Here is a 22,123-nt window from a genome sequence, read left to right as displayed (position 1 = left end):
TTGTAGTGCCATTTTATAATTTGTGTGCAGACATTTAAGTGGTTGTCCAATTTAGATCAATTTGTTTCAAGGGATAGTTCACACAAAAATGAAAATTCTGTCATTTATTACTCACCCTCATGTCGTTCCCGTAAGACCTTCTTTCATCTTCGGGACACAAATTAAGATATTTTTGATGAAATTTGAGTGTTTTCTGACCCTGCGTGGACAGCAACACAACTGACACGTTTAAGGCCCAGAAAGGTAGTAAGGACCTCGTTAAAAATGTCCATGTGACATCAGTTCAACCTTAATTTTATGAAACTATGAGAATACATTTTGTACACAACAATAATGACTTTATTCAACAGTCATTTTTTTTAATAAATTTGATAAATTTTCAGCTGAAAAGTAGTTTGGCTCCTAAATGTAACATTTTAGGTTTAGTTTTTTTTTTGGTCTGGACTCTGGAAGCCTGTATTGAATTTTGGGATTCTGCCTTCATGATTTGTGTATTCATGTTTGAAAACGCCGTCTCAGTTGTTCTGTTGGTGTCGTTTCAGTCGTTGAGTGATTTGTATCCTGGCAGGCCATTGTATTGAGATCTTCGGATGGCCCGTTGTCCTGCATTATTCACATGAGAATGGGGTCTGCTCAGCAAAGACGTCAAACCACGGCAACAAATTTCAGATGAAGCTTCAAAAAGAAAGCTGTTTTTTGAGCCTCTTTCAGAAGTAACTGCAATTCCATCAAGTGTGAAAGCCAATCCATTTTCAAGTCTGCCGAGGTGTAGATCAGTAGTTATCTTTTACTACCACCGATAGACCTTGAATTGTGAAGCAGCTGTGTGCTCTGTGACAACTCGGGTGAGAACGGAGGAGTCTGTGGTGTTAATTGACAAAGGCTGCAGTAGATCGCACTCTGGGTGTAATCACTGTCATGAAAAGGTTTCTGGGCCATACTGACCGGAAATAGCCACCCCTTGTTAAACCATTTAAAGATCTTGTAAGCATACAGGACACAGGAGGAAGCACGTGTTGAAGATCTTTCAGATGAAGTGAGGAAAAATTTGGAAATTGATATTTCTAACTGTCTGAAGTGGATATTATTTTGGCTTATATGTGGTTTTGTTTCTCAGTTGCCATATATATATATATATATATATATATATATATATATATATATATATATATATATATATATATATATATATATATATATATATATATATATATGCGCGTTCAGGCTGTTCTGTCTTTACAGAGCTTGAGGGATTCTAGCAGATGGATGAACAAGCATGGCTGACACCATAACCTTTGGCCTCCCCTCATCAATCAAATCATAATGCTACAAACACACATTCACTCTCTGCTATTGTTTCGGAGGTCTGACGGTTTAATGCAGAGCTTCAAGAATATCACTGTCTCGCTCGCCATTTTAAGACGCCCATTCACCAGCATGCCCCCAACCCCCGTGTCAATGGTCAAAATTAGGCTGAACAAAGTATGTTGCTTAATTGCTTTATGCTCGACTGCAATAGAAACAGTTTCTCATGGATTACTGAGCCAACAGCTAATTAATTGCTTCCGTTGGCCATTACTGAAGAAGATGGTTGTTAGCCCTGTAGAGTAATGTATGTGTGCAGAATTACAGGAAAAAGTGGTTTCCTTTGGAGTGCCACCACCCAAAAAGTCATATTCTCAAATCTGCCACAATATCCGTATAATTAAATTTTTAGCAACTGCAAAGGAAAATAGGCTTGTGTTCAATGATATCGATGTGAACAGTATATTTACTCAAATCTAAAGCCACTGTTTTGAATGTCTATTATGTTTTCGTCATTCATAATAATGTATTTTAGGGTCTCTTAACTAGTTGCTTATTAGCATGCATATTACTAGAATATTAGCCATTTATTAGTACAAATTAAGCACATAATAATGCCTTATTCTACATGACCTTATTCTACATCCCTAATCCTACCCAATACCTAAACTTAACAACTACCTTACTAACTATTAATAAGCAGCAAATTAGGAATTTATTGGGGGAAAAGTCGTAGTTAATAGTGAATAAGTGTTCCCTATTCTAAAGTGTTACCCACTATAGGGACCAGTTCTCACTATTAACTAGTTGCTTATTAGCATACCAATTATGAACATATTGGCTGTTTATTAGTATTTATGAAGCACATATTCTGCATGACCATATTCTACATCCCTAATCCTACCTAACAAGTCATAAAGTCATAGTCAATATGTCAAGTTAACAACTACCTTACTAACCATTAATAAGCAGAAAATTAGGAGTTTGAGGCAAAAGTTGCAGTTAATGGTTTGTTAATAGCGAGAATTGGACCTTACAATAAAGTGCTACTGAGTTTTCTTGACAAATATTGATAAATGCAATTTATTGGGTTTAATTAGTTTAATTAGCACCGGTTGTATGTAATTTGATTTAATTTTTAATCAAATAACAATTTTTTATTCTTGACATTTTTCATTAGTATTTTCTAAGTGTTCACTACCATTCAACGGTTATTTAATAAAAAAATTAAATAAAAAATACAAATATTGTGAAATACTATTACAATTTAAAATAACTATTTTCTATTTTGATGCATTTTAAAATAAAATGTATTCCTGTAATGGCAAAGCTGAATTTTATCCTTTGGCTGGACCTTTCCCAAAAAAAATGTCTATTAAAATGTTGAAATATGTCTCAATAACAATGTGAATCTTTTTCCAAAAAAGTGAGAAATCGAAATGATCTATTGTGAGTGAGCGTACGTCAGCGGTGCGTTCTTACAGCCGTCTTACTGTAAACTTTTGCTCGAGCATATGTGACACACCACAGTACTTTGTAAAGTCGTACAAGTCTGTGACCTTGTAAGTGAATGAAACAGGAGCATCTCATTATGGGATTAGGTGTCAGTGGGTTTACATGATGGCTAACAGGATTGCATGCCAGGCATAGCACAATAGTGCCTGACCTAGACCCCCCATCATCGCTCGGCACATGCTGTCTGACCAGAGCCCTTGTAATAATATTTGTCATCGATCAGATAACGTAGCGATAGCTGCACATGGTCTGCATGCTATCCGGTCACGGTGACGCAATATGACTGGATGGCTGTGCTAGATAAAGCATGTAAAAGACTGTGACTAGGCGATTCTCTGCTTGCCAACTGCAATATGTAGCTTGGAATGTGTTTGGATATAAAGCCTCTGGCTTGTTCTGGATGCTTCTGCTTTAGTGTGACATACAGGGTTTATTTATCCCTTTAGACATACATGCAAAAAACACCCACACACACACACACACACACACACACACACACACACAGGACCCGGTTAGTCTGAGGTTCTTTAGTATTTATCTGAGATCTCCTAAACTTGGGTGCTGCTGGGATGGAGGCAGCTCCAGGCCAACTGTGTTTCCTCACTCTGCTGCATCATTAGCCTCTAATTTGTGCCTGCTAGCATTCAAAAGATTTGATTATGGCTAAATGGCTTAATTTGCGGATATTATCCAAATGACTGTAATCTAGAGAATTGATGGTGGCAAACGGTTGTGCGTGTCGAATACAAATATTATTGTCTACGATTGTTAAAAGTAGGTGCTCTTGCTCTAATGATCATGTTTTGTAAATTGGTGAAGGTAAAGGGTAATTTATGTGCTAGAATTCTGATGTCACCCAGTGGAGTTTTAAAACAACTGATATAATTGTTGTTAACTTTAATGTACAAAATTAACTTATCAACTTTAATGTATTATGTTAAAGTTGATATAAGTTAATTTTTGGAGATAAGCAATTTTTTTTTAAATATTATTAATGTTTAATGAAATATTAATAATAATCGTATGCTCTTTCAAAACCATGTATTATTATATTATTAATTAATAATGTTATTAATAATAATAATAATAATAATAATAAAGGATGTGTAATATTAACTTTAACATCCAAAAATGAACTTTAACCACTCTGACAAATATCATTATTCTATTTTATTCTATTCTATTACATTACATTATTTTATATTATATTCCAATATTTTATTATATTATAATAAATGTTAAATGTGTTTGAAATAAAATATTCTTTCGACCCCATTTACTTGTAAATACTTGTTCCCTTTTATTATTATTTACTTTAATAATCAAAAATGAACTTTAATCACTTTGACATATAATAATATTTCTATTCTGTTCTATTCTTTCTTTTCTTTTCCAATGTGCTTTAGCTTTCAAAAAAACTTCAAGTAAATGTTGTTTAGACTGCAAATAAAGATTTTACTATGATTCATCAACAGCACGCTAAAAACATTCTGAATGAAAATGGATTGAACGGTGATCTGAGTACATATTTACTCCACTGTGCTCAAGTGTCAGTATTGCTCTAATGCACCAGTTACATAACATTGATTTGCATAGCTTTCATGGATAAAACTCTATGCTGTAACAACCTCTTCAGACATCGACAAAACGGAGTATGTTTCCATCTATAGCGACCTGTAGCCTTTAACCACTTGTCTCGACACTCCACTGTTCGACTGCTGTCATTATGAAATCGTATTGTTGGTGTGTTGTCATCATTGTAGCCTATTTATCAAACAGTTCTATCCGTTACTTTTGTCGCAACAGTTGCATTGTATTGCTGCTGTGCAAGGATCTAAAGTGCTTCAATCCAAAAAGGATGTAAAAACAGCCAAGTGGCTGCCTGCAGTCCCAAACGCTTGCCTTGTGCCAGAGCCGCAGGGCGCTCAGAAATGATATCAACCACATCAGAGCTCCTTCAGTAATCAGATTCATTCTCCAGTAGCCTGGTAAGCAGCCCTTCCTCTTTGATACCCGCTCGTTCAGTTTATAATGATGCACACCAGACACCAGTGTGGGCTTTTCAAACATAAGCTGTTTTTAATGGTTCATTAAGGGCTTCAAAGAAGTTTAAAGAAGAAAATAATTGCCGTTTGATTGGTAAATGTGTTTTTGGTAAGAGAAGGAGTGATGCGTGTGCCATATGTTATATGAGTGTGTGGGAGTGTGGCCAGTGTTTAGCAGGTGTTTGGCTGCTGTGTTTAGTCGTTTTCTCTTGCTGGGATCAATGCCATGGCTGAACGCGCTCCAAGAGGTCTCAAGGACCCTCATTGAGATGTACCAAAACATTTCAGAAAAAAGACTAGTTCATTAAATTGTCTGGTTGTCCATGGAGCATCCCTATAATTTACACTTTGTTGCCTGTTTGTGAACAGGTTTTTGGTGATGAGTATCTCTGATGATAACTGTATTATCAGTATATTTGTTCTACAGCAGAAGGGTTTGTGAGTACAAACAGTTGTTTGTTGGTGTAAACCCAGATTAACCTCGAGTGTTTGACCAATCAGCTACAAATGTCCCATGTTGTTGCTTTGATTTACTTTCTATTACTTAGTGAGGCTTAAGGCATTTTCAAATAGTGTTGTTTCCGAGCAGCCGTACTGAGGAGCCAGAGCCATATTTATGGTCCATAATAAAAAAAAAAGATGTTTCTATTCAATTCACAAATTTGAATTATCAGAAAAATGTGATTATCGGTTTCCATCCCATGTGTTTAAAAGAAAAACAACAACATAACTTTCAGGGAAACACAAAAAAGAAATGTACATTGTAGCCACTTTCAAACTTTCATATATATTTTACATTCATAACATGTAAAGTAAGACATTTAAAAAAAAATTGTTTTAATTTTGATTATTAGAGCTTACAGCTCATAAAAGTCAAAATCCAGTATCTCAATATGTTAGAATATTTATATTTGAGTTTCATTAAACGACCATCTCTACAGTATAAATTCAGAGTATCTCTTGTTCTTTGAAACCACAATAATAGGGAAGACTGCTGACTTCGCAATGGTCCAGAAGACAATCATTAGCCCCTTTCACACTGCACGTTGGTCCCTGAAAATTGCCAGAGTGCCTCCTGTGTGAGCGCAACCACGTTCACACAGAACTAGTAACATTGCCGGGTTCAGTCCCGGAACGAGCGCTGTGTGAACAAATGCCGGATCAATGCCGTAAAGGCTGATGACGCGCTTTATCATGCGACTCTTTTACTAGGTGTTTTGAAGGCAGATCAACATTCACACAACAAAAATTGTGTAAACTGGAATGAAGCAGCGATCGGAGCTCCTCACTATCTGCTCTGAAGCTGAAATCGTTCGCCAGTTTAGTTTTTATTTTTTTCGTTCGCCAGTTTAGTGAAATGGTGCGCGGCGCATTATACACGTCACATGAAATGTCACGTGTCTTTACGGGTTGTGTGTGAACGCACGCACAGATTCTGGAAAATCACTGGCAGAAATGAATGAACCAAAATCTAACGATCCGGGAACATTTGCCGGAACACATTACCCGTGTATTTTCCGGAATCTCTGTGTGAAAGGGGCTATTGACCCCCTCCACAAAGAGGGTAAGTCACAGAAGGTCATTACTGAAAGGAGTGGCTGTTCACAGAGTGCTGTATCAAAGCATATTAAATGCAAAGTTGACTGGAAGGAAGAATTTGGGTAGGAAAAGGTGCACAAGCAACAGGGATGACTGCAATCTTGAGAATACTGTCAAGCAAAGCTGATTCAAACATGGATTGAAGCTGGAGTCAGTGCATCAAGAGTCACCACGCTCAGACGTCTTCAGGAAAAGGGCTACCCAAGCCACTTCTGAAACAGAAACAACGTCAGAAGCATCTTACCTGGGCTAAGGAGAAAAAGAACTGGGCCCGTATTCATGAAAAATGAATACGGTGCTAAGAGTGACCTTAGTGCTAAGAGTTGCTCCTAGTAACAAAATTCTAAGAAAATTCTTAGAAATGTGGGTGTTTCCTCTTACAATTAAAGAAAAGATCCTAGTAAAGAAAAGTAATTCAGAAAGCATCTTAACCCTTAAAAGAGGTCTTAAGGTCCAAAATTGTTAGGAGTACGAACGAGGACTTTTAAGAGGCTTAAGAGTTTCTTTAGCAGTGGAGAAAATGGATGAAACATGAAGAGGGAGAAGAAATGTGTTGCACACAATGCATAACAGTGAGTTGATAAGACGCTACACATTAGCTCGTGCAGGGATCATGTTTGTGACCGGTCTTATTTGAGACACGCTAACATCCCGACACCGCGCAGAAATGCCATAGCGCCAGAAATCACTACATTAACTACATTAACATATTTGGCAACTGGAAAAATGCAACTATGCAGCAGCGATGATTTGGGTCTGTACCTGACAGCACTTTCAGAACCTTATTGTGTCGCTGTTAATTTCCTATAAAATACGTTAAGTATGACAGCATGGTAAATAAAAAATAAAGAATATATATACATATATAATGTGTGTGTGAGAGAGAGAGAGAGAGAGGGAGTACGGTAAAACAGGAAAAATTACAAGTGAAGGCTTTTAATAAACCCTACTCTTAAAAGCACTCTTTTATTTCCTTCTTGGACAACAAACCAATCATAGTCTTCAAAAGACTGTCATAGCTAGCAATGGGGTTAGCCCCGCCTCCTCACTAAGATAAAAGACTGATAAGACTTAAGCTAAGAAATTAAGCTAAATTAGGAGCTCTCTAAATGCATTCTTAGAATCTTTAGGAATACGGGCCCTGGACTGTTGCTCAGTGGTCCAAAGTCCTCTTTTCAGATAAATTAAAATTTTGCATTTTATTCGGAAAGCAATGTCTGGAGTCTGGGGGAAGACTGGAGAGGCACAGAACCCAAGCTGCTTGAAGTCCAGTTTGAAGTTTCCACAGTCAATGATGATTTGGGGTGCCATGACGTCGGCTGGTGTTGGTCTATTGTGTTTTATCAAGTCCAGAGTCAATGCAGCCGTCTACCAGGAGATTTTGGAGCACTTTATGCTTCCATCTGCTGACAAGCTTTATGGAGATGCTGATTTGCTTTTCCAGCAGGACTATAGCACCTGCTCGCATTGCCAAAACCACTTCCAAGTGGTTTGCTGACCATGATATTACTGTGCTTGATTGGCCATCCAACATGCCTGACCTGAACCCCATATGAAATCTATGCTATATTTTCAAGAGAAAGATGAGAAACAGTTGATCCAACAATCCAGACGAGCTGAAGACTCAATAGTGCCTCAGCAGAGCCACAGGCTGATCGCTTCCATGCCATTCCTCACTGATGCTGGACTCTGGAGTTTGTGCTAAAGGAGCCCTGACAAAGTATCGAGTGCGTAAATGAACATACTTTAAAGAACTTGAACTTTTCTGCTTTGCAAATCCTTTTTTTGATTGATCTTAGGAAAAATTCTAATATTTTGAGATACTGGATTTTGATTTTCATGAGCTGTAAGCTCTAATAATCAAAATTAAAACAAAAAAAACTTTTGAAATGTCTTTACATGTAATGAATCTAAAATACATATGAAAGTTTCACTTTTTGAAATAAGTTCCAAAAAAATGCAGTTTTTCACGATATTCAAATTTTTTGAGATGCACCTGTACTATGTTGTAGTCACTGTGGCTCTTTTGTTATCAAATATAATAAATTACAAACACTTTAGTGTGCTTTGTTTGTTCATAGTTGGCAGATGACAGGTTTTGGATTCTACATTTCAGAATGATCAAAATAACATATTTTTTTCTCTGAGTGATTTATAGTCGCATGACTTGTCATAGCTTGTGAGTGTATATATTTAAAAAAATTCTTATTTTGGTAATTTAATATTTTGGTGTTTCCATTCGACATTCAATATACAATATTTCAAAAAGACTTTACTGTTCAAATGGAGGTTAAGATGTTTTAATGTTTTAGAAAGAAGTCTCTTATGCTTTCCAAAGCAGGATTTATTGGTTCAAAAATACAATATAAACTGTGCGATTATGTCGATTTTTGATCGTGGACGATAAAAATGTCTCCACGATCTGCTTTTGAAGAAATATCGTAGTATCGTGCTACAGCACACATTATATCAAATACAATTCTGGCGCCTCCTTCTCTATGTACTGTACAACACGACATACAGCAGTAGAGTTACTCAGACAGGACACTGCACTTATTCGCGATCGCAAAAGTACATTATTTGCACACAAGCCTTGCTGGTTAAATGTTTCATTCGCGCGCTGGTCTGACGTGCACTTGTTCTGAGCGCATACACCTGAAGCACGCGCACTAAAACGCCTGTCTAACAGCGCCTGATTACTCAACTAACTTATTTTTTGCGCTAATACTGTCAAAACACACAAGGTTTACATACAGACTGAGTTAGTTATCTCTAAAATAAAAGTAAATCGTTAAGAGAGAAACAGATGCGTGCCTGTATATTAGATGCGTGCAGCTCTTAAAGGAACAGGACACTAAACATGCTGTCGACTGTCATTAAAGGGATAGTTCACCCTAAAATTTAATTTCTGTCATTATTTACTCACTCACATGTTGTCCCAAACCTCTATCCAAAATAAGATATTTTGAAGAATGAGGGTAACCAAATAGTTGCTGGTCTACATTGACTTTGATACTAGGAATGAAGTTTTTTTTTTTTTTTTTACCTTGAAAGGCTTTGTCTTTCTAGATTGGCTGTAATGCCAATGACAAAGAATCGTGATAAAATCGTTAATCGTGACATTTCTAAAAAAAATCGTGATATGATATTTTTTCCATATCGCCCACCCCTACTGTGAAATATTATTGCAAATTAAAATAACTGTTTTATGTTGTAATGTATTTTAAAATGTAATGTATTTATTCAGTTATTCCTGAATTATCAGCGTCATTACTCCAGTCTCCAGTGTCACATGATCTTTCAAAAATTATTTTAATATGATGATTTGGTGCTAAGAAACATTTCTTATTATTATCCATGCTGAAAACAGTTATGCTGCTTATTTTTGTGTGGAAATACATTTTTCTTCAGTATTCTTTGATATATAGAAAGTTCTAAAGAACATCATTTTGAATGGTAGTCTTGTTGTAACTTGGTGTCAAAAACCACACAATTTTTTTCTGAATCTAGTTAGTTAAATTGATGTACAGTACTTGGTAATGAAACTTCTTAAAAAAAAATAAAAATCACACATAAGTGAGGAAAACAATGTTTATGCTCTGGTCTTGTTCTCTTTATTAGTAGCATTATGTCCCAGTTTGCCCTTTAAGCATGTGACTTACCTCGGCTCTTAAGGTTTTATAAACCTAGGATTTTAAAGCAGATTATCAGGATAGTCTGGTCTGACAATCTGTCCACAGACAACAAGCAGCAGCAGCAGTACCCTTAGGTCACGTGAACCCACTTTGCTCAGACGATTTATGAGCCAGATCACAAATTTCACAGGCAATACCAAGTCCTGGACTTCCTCCCAGCTCTCTTTGTACTGGGTACAGCGTTAGACTCATGCATCATGTGTTTGTAGCTTTGATAGACATGTACAATTGTCAGTTCTTGAACCGTGCGCAGTTTTAAATCTCAAATGTATTGCAGCTGAAAATTAATAGGGTAAAGAAACATGAAAATGAAGCGACAGTTCTGTCAAGCATACAGTTTTCCAGAAGGTGTGAAATTGGATCTGGCGTGTAATATGAACAGAGTTGAGCATTATGATGTTATTGCTGTGGAGGTTATATCCTTCAATTAGTGTCACTGATCAGGATTCTGCCTGCGGGGTGAGTCGGAAGACACCGGTGCACAGAATCCACGCTGAAGCCAATAAATCATCCGTTTTCGCTCCAGCTTCTGCACACCGTGCAGATATTTTCAGACAGCAATTTTCTGAACAGTATAAGGGATGGGAGCTGTTAGCGACATAGATTTAGTGTAAGAGTTATAGATTTAGTGTTTGGCTTGAGTGATGAGCTGACGGAAGATATTTTTTAGTCTTTGTATATTTTCATATATCTACAGACGTTTACATTTATTCATTTAGCAGGTGGTTTTTATTCAAAGTGATTTATTAGTGATAAGAAACACATTTTTCCTATAGTAGCTAACAATATTAGCAGTATCAAAGTACAGAATTAAAGTAAATGTATTTACCACATAATAAAAATATTAAATAAGAATAATTACTTATTTATTGTATGTTTTTAATTTTCGTCTTTTTTTTGTTGTCATATATTTTTAATGTCATTCATTTTAATGCATACATAAAAATATACAGTTTCAAAATATTCAACGTCATGAAGGTGAGATTAAATGACCAAAATGTTGTCTTTTTGGGTGAATCTCTTTACTTTTGAGTTGATATTATCAGTGGCTATCAGTGAAAATTGTATCATTTTCTCACCTTCATGACATGCAGATGCAAATGTATTTTTTTTAGGTATGCAGTAAAATTACTTTTAAAATAAATGACAAAAACAAAGAGATTTATTAATATAAAAAAAGCTATTTAAAAATATAAATAAGTAATAATGATTTTCATGAGAATTGTGTACTTTAAATTTTTATTATGTAATGTAATTTGTGTATTTTACTCAAATTCTATACTTTGGTACAGTTAGTAGATCTAGTCCCTGACATGGAAAAATAACCAATATGCACAGCAACTAGTGAACAGGTATTTTGCATTATAGCTCATACTAAATTGTGTACTGTATTGTTCAATTAGTATCCAATACCATAACTGCTTTATAAGATCAGTGCTCACTGAAGAGCTATGTTTTGAAAGGTGTGTTTCTCAACAGCTGATTCAGTCAGACAGCCTCGTGATGGACCCCGCAGTTGACGACATCAGTCTGCTGAGCTCATTTTGTTTCCCTGCGGCCTCCTGCTTCCTGCTGCTGCCTCACTGTCAGGTCTTCCCACAATGAGATCAGCATTGCAGGAGTATCCCCTTTCGCCCAGCAACTGCTGATGTACTCACATTTCGGGTACAGGCACTGATCAGCCGTTGAAGAGAGCAATCTGCCCTTCACATCAACCTCTGCGTCCAGACACCGCTGCTGCTACTGCAGTGTTTCTGCAGTCTGAAGCTAAAGCACAGCGCATCTGTCCTCTGGCTTTCAGAGCTCAAAGCCTTCAGTCAACACTAATGAGCTGCTGAGCTTCGGCGTGCTCTCAGCTCGAATAAACAGAGGCGGCAAATGCCACTGCGCACTAGTCAGTGTGTGATTTTGCACTCTGGCTTTAAGCTGGTGTACAGTTGTGCATCCTCACAGAAAACCAAAATAATTGGTTGTTGTCTGGGCTTGGTTTTATTCAGCAAAAAATAAACTACTTTTTCCTGTTTTTGTTTTTTTTCTCCCCAACAGTAAATAAGCACAAGCCATGGATTGAGACCACGTATCATGGTATCGTAACGGAAAATGACGACAAAGTTCTCCTGGACCCTCCGCTGATAGCCTTGGATAAAGATGCCCCATTGCGCTATGCAGGTAAGATCCTCCATCTTCTGGTCTCAGATAAGGCTGCCAGCCATTTTGCTTCCTAATGCTTTTCAAACCATAAAGAGATATTTTGCCTAAAAATGAAACTTCTGTCATCATTTCGTCCATAAAAAGGATTTTTTTTCTTAGGAGTGCTTTTCTATGTAATGAAAGTGAATGGGAATTAACAAAAAGCGCCATAAAAGTGTCTCAAAAGCAGTTCATATTGTTTAAGTGTTTTATTCCGAGACTTTTCAAGCCAAAATAGCTTTGTGAGATGATCGGAAAAATTTCAGTCATTATTTATTGAAAATTTCCCCTTTGCTACAGAGTTATCAATAACAAAACATTTCCATTATTTGAAAAAAAAAAGAACTGAAATGCAATATAAAAAATTGTTTCAGCAATGCAACATTTTTCATTTTCATTTAGTTTATTGAAATGCTAAAATAACTAAAACTAACAAGAAACTTAATAAAAAAGATAGACATTTACAAAACGCACAACATAATTGCTAAAATTAAAATGTAAACAAAATATAAAAATAAAGTCTAGTTTAAAGTATTAACAAAATCTATAATATTATATCAATGATACTGAAGTAAAATAGATTTGCTTTGGCTCTCAAATCAAAATACCAGGGAACTAGTAGATTTTTCAAACGATTTGATTTGAAACACCATTGGCTCTTGTTTGTCATGTGACCAAACATCATCTTTGACATCAAACCTTGTGTGATGCTTTTATTGTCCCCACTTTTATGGCAATTTTTTGTCATATTGGACCTTGGCAGCCTCAGTCTCCATTCACTTACATTATGTGAAGAAGAGTGAGCAGGATAATCTTTAAAAATTCACCTTTTACAAATAAGAAGTCTTACAAGTTTGGAACAACATGAGGGAGATAAATATTGACAGAATTTTCATTTTTATCATTAGAGGTTTGTTGCATTGATGATGACCGGAGTATATGCACCTGGTTTGTCTCCAGTCAAATGAGGGCATATTATGATGAAATACTGTTATTCATGTTTTCAATGAAAAGTCAGCAGAACATTTCTAAAGGTAACATTTAACTTTTTGAATATCAGTTGGTTTTAGTCAGCTAGGAACCATAATAAAAGTCCTTTGTGAATTTGTTTTGAATGATTTTCCTCTTGCTCTGGACTCTTGGTTCTTTAGTTTGATAATGTATTGATGCTATAACAAAGCTTTCCTACTCTCATCTTGTCAATTAAACCTTAAAATAGCTCTATCATAAACCATAATTACATTTTGAATAAAAGACCTAATATCATCAGCCTGCAGTTGAACTTGTTATAATGTACTGATACGATTGGTGAAGTGAGCTCTTGTTGGTAATTAGGTTTGTAGATATTCTTGCAATCTCTAATGCTCTAGGTTAATGGGGCTGTTTGTTTCTTCATGTACTGCTTTATGCTCTTTGAGTTTATATTTGCTTGTGTCTCTAGACATTTAGCAGTAAATGTAGTGCAAAACTGAATATGTAAAACACTGAGTTCTAGGGCTGCACGATTAATCGGAAAAAAATCACGATCTCTATTCATACATAAATGCGATCTCATTTCTAAATGACTGTGATTCACTTCCGTGTACTTCCCTGCATTCAGATCATGCTGCATTCACACGTTATTGGTCACACTCACACAATAACAAAACACTATTAATTCACCAATCAATCATAAATCTCGATCACTTCTCTCCTCTCCCTCATTCGCCATGTTCCGCTGTCACTCACGTGACGTGTAACAAGGCGGCAGACCTAAATGGAGATCCTATGAATTCAAATCGCGGTACTTTGATGTCATACGGTGATCATTCATTCTGCGCAGCGCTGCTTCAACGGGGCGTCAGCATCAATGCTTGACGGAGGGCATGTCTGAAGCTTGGTGCTGACCATGGTGCTGACGCGCCGTCATAGTGATAACAGCCAATCGCATACTTTTCTGGTGCTGCATGAACGGGATTGGCTAGCGTCTGCGCTAGAGTATTTGCATAAGGCAATCTGATTGGCTGATGCCTGCGTTGGCACTTGTAAAGTTGAAAAGTTTTCAACTTCTGCTGCGTGCAATGCCAGTGAAGCGACGCGAGGGACCCTTTTTTTTTTTTATTCGAAGAACTATAACATACAACATGTTATCAAGAAACAAAATAATAAAAAAAAGGAAAAGGAAAAAGATAGAAAGACATAGGGGTGTGCTCAAAATATCGATTCTTAGATACATACCGATATAATAAAAAAAGATACAGTATCGACATTCTAGCCCTTAGTATCGATACTCCGCCCAGCCATTAGGGGGCGCAGCGGCTCCCGCGAGTTTAAAAAAAACTCATGGAAAATGTTAAAGCAAGATGTAGCATTTAAGTGATTTCATAGTGAAATATGTTATGGCAGTACATGGTGTCACAAAAAAGAATTATAAGAAGATTTAATAAGAAGTTAAGAATAATAAGAAGAAGATTTTGTGCTTGTGTGAGCTCAGACTGTACCCTTGGAAAGTTAAATGTTGACTTGTGGTAATTTCCAGATTAATACAATTTGTGTACAATTAATCAGAGCACTTAAAGTTGCAAATATTTAAGCAAAATGCACTTTGTTATAATGCACTTTTGTCTTCAATAAATGGAAGAAAAATGCAGAGTTCTGTTTGTTGAGTAAATGTGTTCAGCATTAACTAATTGGCTCTGGCCCATGTATTTTTATTGAATCGTATCGAATCGTGTCACATTGTATCAAATCGTATCGAGACAGCTCTGTATCGAGGTACGTATCGAATCGTGACCTGTGTATCGAGGTATGTATCGTATCGCCAGGTTCTCCAAGGTATACAGCCCTAGAAAGACATTACAACAAACAAAACAGTTGCCAGGGGGAGGAAAGTATTAAACTTATTAAAAAAAAAAAAAAAACTTCTTACAGCTTTCTTATTCACAGAGTCTCTGATACTGTCAATATAAATACATATTTCAGTTAACAAAACAATAAAATTGGGTTTTTTATTGGTAAATTTACACTTATGAATGTGAAATTTGGTCAACAGAACAAGTAAATTAATTAAGTAAAAGTACGCGATGCGAGGGACCCACAATTCAGTTCGGCAATGCTTGACATCACTCCATTCAAAGTAAACGAGAGGCATTGACGCCGACGCCCCGTGTGAATGTGAATATTTTTATTTATTATTGTTAATGTTCTCTTATGTTCAACAACTTAAAGCTTTAAAATTATTCACTTTAAGGGGTCTAAAATAAAGAAAAGAGACTATTTTTTTGTTACTCCAGCACTTTATTATGCTGAATGTCCTGAGTTTTTTTTTTTGTTTTTTTTTGTACTTGAGTGCAATACATTTTGGTTGAAAAAATGAGAATCGTGTAAGAGAATCGTGATCTCAATTCCCATGGAGAAAAATCGTGATTCACATTTTAGCAAGAATCGTGCAGCCCTACTGAGTTCCACTGATTATAAAGTCCAGGTGCGAGCTATGATGGATGTTGGTGGTGTGCTGCTTCTCCCTTATCTTTTTTCCACATATTGGAGATAATAAGTTAGCAGATTCAGTTGAGGTATTTTTAAGCATGTTGGAGTAATAAGCTCATATTTAATCAGTAGAGTTGGAGATGGGCAGTTCATAAACCCATCACTTTTTTAAATAGCCTCTCTCGGTCGCCAGACTTCTAGAGCTCTTCTGATATCGAGATCAATGAAATTTCTTCTTACTCGGCTTGTTTCCTGAGAGAGGGAATGTGCAGCCCTAGCATTGGCTCTAGCCATTTTTAATCACTTAGAGATTTACTTTGACCTCGTTTCAAATCTCTTTATGCAGTGGTCCATTGTCAACGCACTCCCTCCTTTCTCACGGTTTTAGTAGCAGTCCTTGTTATTCTCCTGGTGCACCCTGAATATGGGACACTGCTATCAAATTAGTGGCAAACATTCGGGAGAAAGATTGGTCCACATGCGCTAATGTGGTTTACCTTGAGTTATTTGTATAAATATCAAAGCATTTAGGTCATTTTTCCCTGATAATCTTGAAGGTGCCGCAGCACCTCATAAATATATAATTCCTCCGATGGTTCATAAGCAATCATCTCAGTAAGCTTTGTTTGTGTGAGCCAGCAGTGAGAGTGCATTTGGCACAATGATTATATTAACAGGCTTTCTTAAATTCACTTTGAAGCGTCACATGGCTGTGTGGGTGACTGTCGCATTCTTAGCATCTCTGCCAATGCCGGCCGCTCAGGACATGGTGCCGTGCTGACTAACTCACTTTACTCTGATCAGTGAGTTTGGCAAAAGCCATACAGAACTGTTATGCCATTTAGATTCATTTAACCCCTTAACTGCCCCCCCCCCTGTTAAACAGACTTGAAAGTGTACTATTTAAAGTTAAATTGTTATAATTCATGAATGCTTTTGAATACAGACCTAAGGTTGGTCTCTTTTTAAAGAAGACAATCAGCAGATTATTGCAGAAGTGAAATCATTTCAAAAAATGGAAGTTAAATTTTATTTTTTTAATTTACTGTAAATAAAATGTACAGTACTATTATTATTTTATATTATATAAAATAAATACTTTACAAAATATGTTTTAATCCAAATTTGGCATAAAATTAAAGCCATATGTCTAAATAAATTGTGTTCCAAATTTGAAGTTGATATAAAAAAAATTTTGGTTACTATGCAATTTTGTTTAGGCGTTATACCACAAACAGCCACCGGGTGCCATTCAAACCCTATTGAAGTTTTTTTTATGCACTTTTCTGTCACAAATGTATCAATTTCTCTCTCAGTTTTACTCCTATCTCAAAATAATTTTCCGATGATATGCATTTTGTCAAGATTGTAAAAAGTTTTGATTCTATAAGACCGTAATACATTTGGAATATGACACTGAGCCCGCTAAAATAATTTAAAGTACCATTTCTATGGTAACGCAATATCCAATTTCAAAACGGTTTTCATAGGATGAATTGTGAGATTTTAAGCTTTCATATGATATATAATATATGATGATTACTAAAACATGTAATAGGAAAAAAAGGAAACGAATCAAATTTTTGTGTCAAATCAGAGCTCCTGTTACGGTGTATATTTTTTGAGGTGCGTTCTTGTCATAAATGAATCTATTACTGCTCCTACATAAATTATAACAACAAACAGTGGTAAAAAATCTATTTAGGAGTCTTGGACCTTTCAAACGATATATAGTTTGTCATGATTAGATTAGGATTTAATGGTAATATATTGAAGTAAAGTTAGGCGTCCCGTATACGGGACGGTGACAGTTAAAGGGGTCATATGATGCGATTTCAAGTTTTCCTTTCTCTCTGGAGTGTTACAAGCTGATTGTGCATAGATAAGATTCCTGAAGTTGCAAAGACTAAAGTCTCAAAACCAAAGAGATATTCTTGATCAAAGTTAAGACTCTGCCATGCCCCCCTAAAACAGCTCGTTCAAACATGCCCCCACATCTTGACGTCAAGATGTGGAAATATTTGCATCATGCAGCCCAAATTTCACGCAAAGAAAGAAGGTGTGGTTTCAGTAACTGCAGTAGTGTTGATTCAGCCATGTCAGGCATTCAAATAATTAGACATACTACAACATAGAATTTAATAACAATAAAACATATTGTGAAAGAAAATAAAACATCCACTTATGAAAGTGGATAAAGATTTTAAATTTCTTGAAGTCTTTAACAACCTAGAATAAATTAATAGAAATGATGATTGTGTCTGAGCTATGCGTTTTAAAACGAGCACGCACTAGTGTAAACTGAAGACTATTTGTGCTTTATTAAAATTATTTGTACTGATTTATTGTGTTGGCTATATTTTGTTCCTTTGTGCAGTGGCTCAGGAGATGAGTCTTTGAGTCTGTATACATGTCAACAAGCTGAAAAAAATAAAACCAAAGTTTTTTGAGATAATGTAATCTTGTTAAAACTGTTTTCATAAAATTGGTATCAAAAAAGTATCGTTCAGGAACCGGTATCAAACTCAAGGTATCGTTTTCGGTATCGATATCGAACATTTTTGAATGATACCCAGCCCTATTTAGGAATCATTAAGATTACTTACAACAGAACAGCAAAGCATTTTATGGACGACCGTTTCGTGAGACTATTTTGCACATCGTGTGTGTGTGTTAATGCGTGTGTGTGAGAGAGAGAGAGTCACAGCACAGCGTCACTTGTGTGTGTGTGTGTGAGAGGGAGAAACGGTCACAAAATCGCGGCTTGTGTGCAAACACATATGAGCTTCATCACTGTGTCTGTCACCTGACTCAGTTCCCCTCTCGGGCTTTAACTGATGGTAAAACTAAGGACATTAGTTACTGTCTTTACTATAATTTTGAAAGCTAAAGCTCGCAATTATGGAAAGGGGCGTTACATTTCCAACGCGGCTTGTGGTGTTCGGCCAATCACATTGCACTGTGTCAGCTGGCCAATCAGAGCAGACTGTGCTTGTCAGAAGGAGGGACTTTGTAGAAAACTAAGCGTTTGAGAGATGCAGGGCATAGAGGACCTACAACAATGTACAGTATTTGAAAAAAAAAAAATATAGATAGATAGTATCTATCACTTTGTATTGAATAGTGTGTATGTATGTGTGTGTGTATATGTGTGTGTGTGTGTAACATTTTATATAAAACTTAAAGTGTTAGGCCTACAATAAAATATTGTGAAATTTATCAAATGTTAGGTTACTGATTGAATTCAAAGCAAAGGACTCTTGCTCCCAGCATTTTAAATCTCTGTGGAATTTCTGTAGAACATGTAGATTTATTTAGTGTATATGAAAGGTTGCTTCAAAGGGTGCAATGTCCCATTAGGGGCAGACATGCAGCATCATGATTGATGTTCTGCTGGCCTTTTATAAACCAGCTCCAAGCATCGATTTCCACTGCAGACATGATGTGCTCTATAGAGAGCTCTTACATTCCTATCAGTGGAGGACTATTCAGTGCTAGCTCGCTGTCAATTTCAATATTTCCTCTGACTCGTTGTGAGCAAGTCCTTAATTTAAACTTCAGACCTTTAAAACTTCAAACCTTAGGCAGTAATGAAGCAGAAGCAAATCAAATAAACAATTAAGTCCCTCTGCTAGTTTTTTTTATCACTTCTCAGCTATTGTTACATCTTCATCGATTCCTCTGTGCAATATAGCAGTCTAAGGGAATGAATCAATATTCATTGTGTTTTGCCTGATGGGAAATGGAGGACTATTGGAGCTGGCACTTGGCATGCAGGATGAAGCGTCAGTCTGGGTTTTAGGGGAAGTGTGGGGATGTACAGTCATTAAAGCTCCAGAATGCACTGATGAGGCACAAAGCTTCCACCGCATGACTTGCTCTGAACAGCAGATCCTAATGGAAAATCCATCTCTAATTGTAGGGGTAAAATTGGGGTGGACCGGTCCACCAGCAGAGGCCATCGATAGGGTCAAACAGAACCCTTTAGCGGTCAGCCAAGCAGAAAACAACAGACTTTTTTTTTAGTTTTTTTTTAGAAAGTTGCCTAATTTTAGTGCTGATACTACTACAAAAACATTTTTGGCTAACCCTTATTCTTTCATATGGTTGCACCATTTATTGTTTTAACCTTAACAGGAACTCTATGGCAATTCCCTCCTGTGCTCAAGGCTGTTTTGTTGTGTTTCTGTGACTCTTAATGTGGACTCATCAAAGTATATTGTTTTGTGCTGTATACAGTCATATTAGGGCTCAGAATACCCTCAGAATTAGCAGATTGCTACAAATATTAGTGTCTGTGAGATATTGTCCTTGCAGTACAAGGAAGATAAAAGTGATTAGGGCTGGACGATATAAAAAAAAAAAAGTTGTTTTTCAATATATATGCATTTGCTCTGAAATATTTTATTTACATTATTGTCATTTTATTTTAAAATATTTTTTATTAATTTTTTAATTATTTAATTAGCTGTTTCTGTATTTTATACCTCTTGGGTTAAACATGTTCATTTATTTAGTTAAAAAAATAGTAAAAGAAATAATCAAGACTCTTTACCTAGATATCGCTTTAAAACATTTTAATATATGAAAAATATAATTGTGAACATGTTTTAGTGATGACACAAATGTACTGATGAACTAAGTTTTAAATCAATTCACTAAAATGGACAGTTCTAACCGATTCATGGAAACGAATACCAACTTTTAATGCCCTTTTTTTTTTTTTTTTTTAAGAAAGAGGCCATATTCAGTTTTATCTGTCCCTATGCTCTCATAAAGAGGTTGTGACACGCTCTTCAAGAATTTGAATGGCCAAGTTAATAGCAGATTAAAATCATTTATATATTCACAGTGTTGTTTAATTTTATATCGCAGCAAAGTGATCATAAATATTCAATATATATCGCCCAACACTAATCTGTGCTAGCGCGAAAAGTCAAATGAGGTATTTTGAGTCCTCGGCTGCTTCTGTGACATCTGTCTTCTCTTTCTTGTCTGTGTTTCTGTGCATCTCATTCTTTCTCTGACTGACCTGGGTTTATCTTTTCTCCCTTCTTGTAGAGAGTTTTGAGGTGACCTTCACCAAAGAAGGTGATGATGGGCTCTTTCTACTGCCTTGTAACCGTTTTATTAACCCACTAACGCAAATACAAAAGAAATCGGCACTTCACACGGAAACTCCTGCCATGCTCTTTTTAATCTCTTCCCAGTTCTTCTTCTTTTTGGTTTGGTTTTCTGTTTTCTCTCACCTTTAAATCGTTGGAAATGAAAAATTAGCTACTGGATGACAAGTGTGATGCGGGGATAACAGAATCTAGAAATATCTATGCATGAGACATCCATTGAAGTTTGCAGATCCTAACAGTACTTCAGCTCCAAAACAGAACAAATAAAGGGAACTAATGCACGTACACCAGTTACTCGAGGGGGGGGGGGCATTCTCCTTGTAAAGGGGTTCACTTTTAACACAACAGATCTTAAATCTGCGGCTCCAGAGTTCAGTTCCTGCTCAAAAACGACATTGCTGAGATTGTTAAATGATGCAAACTCTCTGCTGTCCGGCCTGTGGTGTGGTTTGATCTGTAGTTTGAGCCTCTTCACCCTCTCCTCCACTAATGTTAAATACACGGCATGGCAACTACTGCTGGTTGATGTGGATGTCAAGCAAATGGATATTTCTAACCCCAGCTCTCATCCAGCCTTTAAGTTTACTGCCTCTGCTCCTCTATTTTGTTTTGTTTCATTCTTTCAGTTTTTTTTAAAGGTTTGAGAGAGACAACATTGCACAGGAAGACTTCCTTCACGCCCAAATCTAGTTTTAAGGGGGATTTTAAACTCCAAATGAGGGTTTTTTGCTTGTTTGTTTGTATATTTGTTTTGATTTGTGAACTTCTGATAGGATGCTGGATCTCTGTCATAAATCTTTCTCATCGCCCCATGATTAACTTAACATTTTAACCTTGCTTTCTTGTTTAAATGTGTTACTTTTTACCAAAAATCTGCATTAAACACCTTAAGTACTTCTTTAGATGTTATGCTATTAAATACACCAGAAATCTGTTCATTGGTTCATATCATTTCCTTCCTGTCCTTGTATATTAAGTATTCCTGTGAAATGCCTGTCCACATTCTGGGTTTCTTACTGCATGACTGGATGCAATGTGATCAAATGGCTTGGACCAGACACTCAGTATCCCCCTTTTAACTCTCCCTTCCACTTCCCAAATACTCACCCCATCCCACAGTGCTTCTGGCTTCCTCCACAGACACCTTCACCTCCCACCTCCCACCTCCCCTCAGTGTTTC

The 22,123-nt window shown here is 36.4% G+C and overlaps 1 protein-coding gene across 4 annotated transcripts in view; it reads left to right on the top strand.

Annotated features, from left to right (window-relative positions):
• Positions 1-22,123, top strand: part of clstn1 (calsyntenin 1) — a 46,731-nt gene that overhangs the window by 5,448 nt on the left and 19,160 nt on the right. For 2 of the 4 annotated variants that reach the window (XM_079401099.1, XM_079401101.1), the window contains exons 2-3: positions 12,206-12,328; positions 20,879-20,908. In XM_079401099.1, the coding sequence (XP_079257225.1) occupies positions 12,206-12,328; positions 20,879-20,908 (153 nt within the window). The remainder of the gene's footprint in view (positions 1-12,205; positions 12,329-20,878; positions 20,909-22,123) is intronic. The other 2 variants (XM_079401102.1, XM_079401100.1) reach the window with 1 other exon arrangement.

Source organism: Barbus barbus (assembly GCF_936440315.1).
Source record: "Barbus barbus genome assembly, chromosome: 40".
NCBI classification, from domain to species: Eukaryota; Metazoa; Chordata; class Actinopteri; order Cypriniformes; family Cyprinidae; genus Barbus; species Barbus barbus.
The sequence above is the reverse complement of the archived record's forward strand: the minus strand, read 5'-3'. Positions and strand labels throughout refer to the sequence as shown.